At 47.0% G+C, this 7,984-nt stretch overlaps 3 protein-coding genes across 3 annotated transcripts; all 3 read left to right on the forward strand.

The window, feature by feature from the left end:
• Nucleotides 1-770: 770 nt before the first annotated feature.
• Nucleotides 771-1,481, forward strand: COCCADRAFT_31336 (uncharacterized protein; the record flags this gene model as incomplete). Its single annotated transcript, XM_007720414.1, has 1 exon — nt 771-1,481. One exon carries the CDS (start codon nt 771-773, stop codon nt 1,479-1,481), a length of 711 nt encoding a protein of 236 aa, XP_007718604.1.
• A 1,373-nt stretch (nt 1,482-2,854) lies between these two features.
• COCCADRAFT_76531 (uncharacterized protein) lies at nt 2,855-3,157 on the forward strand (the record flags this gene model as incomplete). The annotated part of the gene is made up of 1 exon (XM_007720415.1): nt 2,855-3,157. A coding segment is annotated over one exon (303 nt), but the record flags the coding sequence as incomplete, so codon positions are not given.
• Nucleotides 3,158-4,696: 1,539 nt separating this feature from the next.
• Nucleotides 4,697-6,939, forward strand: COCCADRAFT_112601 (copper radical oxidase; the record flags this gene model as incomplete). The annotated part of the gene is made up of 4 exons (XM_007720416.1): nt 4,697-5,074; nt 5,129-5,244; nt 5,309-5,605; nt 5,655-6,939. 4 exons carry the CDS (start codon nt 4,697-4,699, stop codon nt 6,937-6,939), a joined length of 2,076 nt encoding a protein of 691 aa, XP_007718606.1.
• Between the last annotated feature and the right edge of the window lie 1,045 nt (nt 6,940-7,984).

Raw genomic sequence — 7,984 nt, forward strand, 5'->3', positions numbered from 1 at the left:
ATGCTTTCTGTACAGACATGTGATCAGAAGCGAGCAGGTATAAGAGAAGTCTGTACTTAGTTATCTTCTCTTTTCCTCATCTTTTAGCTTCTGTACGATAGGTAGAAGCATACTCGTTCGCTAGGCCTCTCCGCCCATAACACTTCTAGCTTATTAAGGCGCTTTACCTTTAGCTCGCAGTCGCGTTAGGGGCGCGTTCTAGCGCGTCGCCGTTAAATTATTATTCAAGAGACGTTATATATCTCTACAGTACGTTTTATACTTTAAATACGTTAGAATTTAATATCAAAAAGAGTAAGTTAAATATCTAATTTATTAGAAATTAATTAGGCACTGCGTGGTTAAGACATGTCGCGTTGTAGTGTTGACGGTAGAGCGCTGATGGGGAGGTGGCCGCTCACTTGGGGTGGCCGCTCACCTGTGAACCACGTTATACTTATCCAATGAAAATCAATTTCGCATTCTCACTTCTGCTTTCCTCGCACTGGTTTCCTCTGCCCACTCGAGCGTCGCGGATAGCACCTCCAACGAGAACATTGCCCTTTTGGACTGCGGCTTCGGCAGGATTGCAGGCCACCCAGACTGGGCAAGCTCCTTAGCCGCCAATTACTATGCCGGAGACATCTGGCAGGACGCAGAAGAGACGACAGTAAACCCACCTACTGGCACTGACACCGTATTAGCTGGCTATCTTTATCTATGGTGTGAAAGCAGCATCACCTTTAAGCTCTTGACCATCGATATTACACTCATAATCCACCCAGCTATCAATGATCTGGATCGTGCCGGCCTATTCACACGCTCCCAATTCGGCGATCCGTGGCATGCTTCCCATACCACAAGACGATACCCGGCGAGTGTCGTACAGCTTACGTCTACAACAAAAAGGAACACCCCACGCCGCCTCGCGAGACAAGCTGTCTGTAAAATTTTCCATTACCATGGACTTCGCTAAGCTCAATGGTAACATCAATCCGGCGGATGTCTTCGGCAAGATCAACTACTCGGATAATGGAATGTGTGACGAGTCGTGGACCGACATTCCCGGTGGCTGCAAGATCAAATTCCGATGCCATGGTAACAAGAAGGGCACTACGCCTGCCATGGCCAACCCGCTCAAGGAGATCGGCACCGGATATCCCGACATGATAAAGCACGAGAACGTCAACGAACGAATATGGGGTCCGTGCAAGAGCGGTAGGGACTCATGCGTTGGTGGATATGTGGACCACTTTGTCGACTACACGTGGGTCCCGCAGGCGCTTAGCATTGTCGTTCCAGACACCAACGACGCCGACCAGGGAGAGCTCAACTACGAGATTGACTGCTCGGCTAGCGAGAAGTGTGATTTATGCAAGGGCCTCACCTTCGGCGCTGGTGTTGGTGTGTGGGTTGCAGGTATCTTTGCGCCCCCGCTTGGTATCGTAGCAAATGCCATTGCTCAGTCCGCAATAGGCTCTTGCATGGCAAATGGATGCTAGAGATGTAACGGCTCCTGCAACGTTTCTTCACCATTTTGATCTAGTTCACTAGACGACTATTCAATTGCCAGAGCTTTCTCTCTTAGACTTTTGTACTTCAAGCGTTGGCGGGGCGATCTAATTAGGAGATGAGCTTCGAGATATGGGCTTGACTGGGGTCTTTTACTCGAGATTATTCACAATCAAATTCGTCTTTTGTCTCGTGTAATCAATGCTTCCAAACTGCGACATGATGTAACACGCATCTCTTTCATTCAGAACAGGCATATAACCTGGCACCGGTATCGCCGCGTTCGGCTATACTGCTGTGAGTAACCTAGACCGAGACCAGAGAAGTGTATCCCAACGCTGTGTAGCAATTGAAGCTGTGTACACATGAATGAAGGCGACATGCTGTGTTGTGCGTATTGGCATTTGGCGATGCAACACCCATTGAACTAACACAGGAAACAAACCTTAGTATGTGATTGTCGGGATGTAACCGAAGTACGCATGCTTTTTGCAGCTTCGGTTCTTGCTAATCTTCCTAGATCGTTACGCGTGAACGACAATCGGCGATAACAGGAGCATTAGATCACCGTGCTCAATATGGAAAATGTGTTAGAAAAAGGAAGGAGCACCTGCGGCTTGGCTTGCAGCTTGCGAAAGCTGAGGGCGGGGTCAACGATACACACGCATGAACTGACTTTCGGAGAACTTCGCTTTCCCAACGTACATGCACTTATATTTCTCTTGTGTATTTCTTGTAACGGAACTTGTAAGCTTGAGGTCGTTGCGAGTCTATTCCCTGTGAGTCTGTCATTACTCTTATCCTAGACATGCAGTGTATGTTACTGCTTCATCGCGGGCTTACCGAGCATGTGCGCAGCCGTGCCTTTTTGTTTTCTTTTCAATCTTCCCCGGAAACGGCGACCAACAGTTTCTACACATTCTCTTTCAAAACATGCGATTGTAGGCACACACTGCAGAGCTAGATGATCTTCAGACACATCACACCGCCTGAAAAATGTGCGCAACCTATGGATCTCCATTCAGATTAGCTAACCCCCCCGGTCATATCCCGAACACTTTGATAGAGTCCACTAAATTTGCAGGTTTATGTAACGACATTCTCAGATTACTGGTTTTGTAATCGCAGGGTATCATGTAGCCACTTCTTGCTTCTGCCAAAATCTAACTCTATGAAGCAGGGTGAGCGTCATATGAAACCATGAGGTTCGGCTTTTACAGCACGTGATCCTTAACGTAAACGAATATAAAAGACGTGTAGAGGAGGTCAATCTCAAGCACCATCCTCACTCATCTTTCGAGCACTGCCTGCTCTATATACTCTCGCATTTTCGTAGCTTATTACTATCAACGCACTAGCCAGTATGTATCCTGCAACCTTCTATCAACCCTTCCTTATGGAAGTGAACAGTAGATTTGTCGTGAATCTGCCCCAAGATGACGATGAGCGGCACCCATCCAAAATCGGGGACCGCAGTGATACCGCAGTCTTTAATATATCTAACGGATACATGAGAAGTGATGATCGTTTTATGGGACGATTGGTTTTGGAGCCCAAAGTTTTCATGCCCATGCAAGTCGTCTGGATGAAGGATTCTCAGGACGGGCAACAGTGTCAGACTTCTGGAGCAGAAGAGGAACCTAAACTCATCACAAATGGTTTCTCGCCATCCCGCCTCGTATCGGAGTTGAACATTGAATACTGGCTAATGAGAAGGCTTTGTCTTTGGTACGCCCAGTGAGCCAGATCAACTCCACGCCATGCCCGAAATGATAGGTCCTAGTAAGTGATGGAACGATACCGTCCTAACTCTAGGGCTGATACTCAAACTCTTTGGGCGACGTGAAGTTGCATTGGGTGTGATTAGGTTGCGATATCTTAGAGAAAATGGCTAGGTGGCACTGGTAGTTGTTAGGCACTATATATAGGATGTGCTGGTTTTCGGCCCTTGATACTCGATGCAAGGCATGGGCTAGTATGTAACTATTAAGTAGTTGCGAAAAGCTATAATCTAACCTAGAACATTCAAACAAAGTACCACCGCTGTTAGGCAAGGTAATGTGAATAAAAGCTAAATAGATAACTCATTGGGTTCAATGTAATCGTGGAGGTTTATTAATTAGAGTCACGAAGAAATATCTGTAAAACAGATTAGCAAGCTCTGGTCTAGAAGAGAAGAAGTTAGTACCTAAAAAACCCAGCTCTAATTGCCTTGCAGTCAACGTTCATCCATACGGCTGCGATCTGGCCGAATATATTTCTTGGAACCAGCGTCTAAGAGATATACAGCACATTTGAAATACGTGTGGCCAAAATCCATCAATGGTACGCCCTCTGCTACGCCAAAGAGGTACAAAGAGTTCTCGCCACATGGACTTACAGAGTACCATGGTCGTTCATACCTTACGCTAAGTTGTCTAATGACTCGACAATAAGGGGCTTCAAAGCTACTATCTAGTGGCTAAGAGCCTTGGCATTGTCAGCTCCACAAACATAGAATAGAGAACTCCCAGTTAGAAGCAATTTCTATTCTCCAATAAGTTGCTTTGCCCAGGCCGCCAGGTGGGATGGCTCAAGTAGCGCGTCTCCATTCTTATGGTTACTTCCACTTCTATGAGCAGTACATAACCCCCTGGTTCCTTTGATAATTATGAAAAATGTTCTTGTGGCTTGGGCCTAAGTTCAGTCGATTCAGGGGTTTGCCGAACGATACTAATAGCGGTATTCGAGGCTTGTGCGAGGACCTGACACGTTCCTCGAACCACGAATTTTAGAGTTGGCAATGACGTTGGCATATTTTCTGGAAGCGTTCATGCCAAGACAGATACACTTTTACCAATGGGCTCTGTCGTGTTTCAGCGCTGTTAGCAGGTTGACTAGGACCAAATTCGTCATCTAGTGGCTGCACATGACACTAATAATAATTGTCAGAACACGGTTATGCAGGATAGGTTCCCGTAGTCTGATGAATGGGGAATAGTTAGCTTCCTCCTTCTTGCAACTGCGTTACGGTGCAAGCTCCGTGCCTCCTGCTTCCAAGACTCGTCAATGGTACGCCTCGCCAGCAACTTGGAAACCAATCTTGGATAGGACAATATAAAATAAAGGCGTGCCCTCGTATAACTACCCAGAGTGGATTTTCTCCCTCATCGCTACCCTTATTTAACAGCAATCCTTTCTTCATATCCTCACATCCACCAACGGCATGATCGATCTCGCGACAGCGTTGCTCATCACAGCGGCCTTCCTTAGGACAACGCTTGCTCTTGATGCATGTCCCAATGGCGAGAAGATCTATACTGGTGCGAGTGGCATGAGCTACAAACTATGCCCCAACTCTGATTTCTTGGGTGAAACTGTTCAAATTCGAGGCAATGTTAACTCGCTGGAAGAATGCGCTGCAATGTGCGACGGGGATAAGAATTGTTATAGGGGGGTTTACGACCACGACTATCGTTATTGCCACATCAAGGCTCAGGGTGCTATGCGTTGGGAGCCGAGCCAGCAGTTTGACGTTATTCAACAAAACTTCAAGGATATTGCTCGCTGCCCAGGCCAAGAGACATCTTACTCCAGTAATGGTGTAAGTGATTGATCATCGTCATAGGTTGAGCATTGGTGCTTACTCCATATCTAGAAAAATTACAAGATCTGTCGCTCTTCAGATCTCCGAGGTGGTACTCTTCAAATCCAATGGAATGTCAACTCATTGAATGACTGCGCTGACCGTTGCGCTCGGGATGGCGCATGTGTGTAAGTGGTTCTGATAATCGGACGACATTTTCAGCAAAAGCTAATGCTATTCATCATCATTTAGTCATGCTTTGTGGGACGCAACTTACAAAGCCTGCCATTTCAAGGGCAGCCAGGAAACAAATACAATCATATGGTCATTAAACAAGCAATTCGACACCATCCGACTCGATCTCAAATTTCCTCGAGCTACTAAGGGCGAATGGTCTGATCTAGTGTGGCTCCCACTGATTCCCGTTGCCGGCTATGTGGTTCCAGAATTCCCGTCTTCATCACGATTGCTTGTGTTCAGCGCATACAAGCCTTTTGAGTTTTCTGGCCCCATGAAGCAAACTGTATTTGGAGACTACAATTTCAATACGTAAGTTTAGCAAATGCGCTACGCAGAACGTACTTCTAACTCATAACAGTGGCCAGACGTCCTTGAGAACTATTGCGAACACCCAGCACGATATGTTCTGCCCTGGAATCAGTAGTCTCCAAGACGGACGAATCCTGATTCAGGGGGGTTCAGACGCATCTGTAACGAGCTTTTACAACCCATCGACTAACGAGTTCACACGTGGTCCTGATCTTGGGAAAGCTCGAGGCTATCAATCTTCTGTTACAACCTCCGACAACAAAATTTTTACCATCGGAGGAGCATGGAGCGGTGCCCGTGAAGGAAAGGATGGCGAGGTTTACGATCCGAAGAGCAACACTTGGATGCCGCTTCCTGGTGCTAAAGTCGGGCCAATGTTGACTCAGGACAATGCTGGCATCTGGAAAGAGGATAACCACGCTTGGCTGTTCGCATGGCGAAATGGCTCCGTCTTCCAAGCTGGGCCTAGCAAGGCTCAGAACTGGTACGGCACCGCAGGCCAAGGATCGCAAGTCGGCGCAGGCATCCGAGATGACAACCACGCAATGTGTGGCATCTTTGCCATGTATGAGCCCGGTAAAATCTTCAGTTCTGGTGGCTCAACATCCTACTCCGATGTCGCGTCTCTTACTCGTGCGCATATCACTACCATCGACAAGCCATACCAGCCTGCCAAAGTCGAGCGCATGCCTGACATGGCCTTTCCCCGTGGCTATGCCAATGCCGTCGTGCTTCCGGATGGCACAGTCTTCATTACCGGTGGCCAGCGGTGGGTTAAGGGATTTCAAGATACCGATTCCGTAGTCTACCCGGAGCTGTTCAACCCCTACACCAAACAGTGGCGGACTCTTGCTCCAGAAGCTATTCCCCGGAATTACCACTCCATCAGCATTCTGCTCGCTGATGGCCGTGTTTTCAGCGGAGGCGGGGGTCTCTGCTGGACTGGCGGAGATTGCGATCCACATGCCGATCATCCCAATGGCCAAATATTTTCGCCGCCGTACCTCTTCAATTCTGACGGTTCGGTCGCCACCCGCCCTGTCATTTCCAGCGTCAGTGCCCGGTCTATCAAGGTTGGAGGCTCGTTCACGATAAATTTGTCAGTATCAGCATTGAATCTCAAATTCGTGCTTGTGCGCATGGGTAGCGTGACCCATTCGGTCAACACTGACCAAAGACGTATCCCTTTGACAAACGTTTCTAGAAGCGGACCTAACTACACTGTAAGCCTACCAAACGACAGTGGTGTGCTTATCCCCGGAATGTATTACTTGTTTGTCTCGTCTGCAAATGGTACACCGAGTCTGGCGAGGACGATGCAGATAATGCTGTAAAGCAGGGGACGTGAGAACTTGTTGAACAGTTGCCGGAATCGCGCGTTGTTCATTCTAGCGCAGGGCGTGGAGGTCTATCTAGGTTCGCACCTCTATTTTATTCACAGTTACATATAGTCTCGCGCGGAGAGAGAGAGAGAGAGAGAGAGAGAGCGAGAGACAGAGAGTGATTCACACGATAAGCTCAGGTCAATTTTGAGACGTGTAGCGCATATCGAATTAGTTGGAAGAGCGGTTGATGTTTACTTCAAGTTTCAAGCATTCTACGTACACCTAATTGTAAATTTTAAATATCGAACGATAAGTTGCTGTGTATAATCACTTCATAGGTAACTTATTTTGCGACCTGCTCAGGATACAAAGTGAACTCACTAGGTTCATTTCTCGACGAGGTTTGAGATCGTGGGTACCTGGTTCTGATAGGAAAATTTAAGGCAGGGCTGACAATCTCGCTTCCTCGTAGGTACTATTGTCCCACCAAGTCAGAGGTCAAAGTTCAGATATAATTTGAGAGAATACTATTGGATGCTGACTCGAGCCGACTTGAATGAATGGGTTATGACCTTGAGCGAAGCCATCCGTATGAACATCTAAGGAAGCATAATCCACCTCTGTCCATTCAACGGTGAGCCAGGCTTCTTCATAACAAAACCTTTTTCTTTCGATAAGTTGATTGGAGTCAGTGGCGGAGACCTACAACAGTGCCTATTGAAAAAAGAAACTCAGCTTGAGATCAAAAAACTCAAGTTTGGACATATTTCTTTACACATCGATGGCATCATAGCATACATGGCAGTTATCGTCCGAAATCTCAGTCAAGAGACTATGAGGTGCGAATGCATTCACGGAGTGCATCTGCGCAAGGGCCTCAAAAACCACTAGCTCAACGGATATCTAATGCGCATCAACAAAAAAAAACACCAACTTCAAGTTTCCTAGAATAGGTGTAATTTTAGCTAAATATATACAAATCTCTTATACAATATCGTTTGCGACTACTCTTAAAGCGTGCATCTAGCGCGCTATCGCGCAGTAGAGGGAAATA

The sequence above is a fragment of the Bipolaris zeicola genome (assembly GCF_000523435.1).
Source record: "Bipolaris zeicola 26-R-13 unplaced genomic scaffold scaffold_472, whole genome shotgun sequence".
Classification (NCBI taxonomy): domain Eukaryota; kingdom Fungi; phylum Ascomycota; class Dothideomycetes; order Pleosporales; family Pleosporaceae; genus Bipolaris; species Bipolaris zeicola.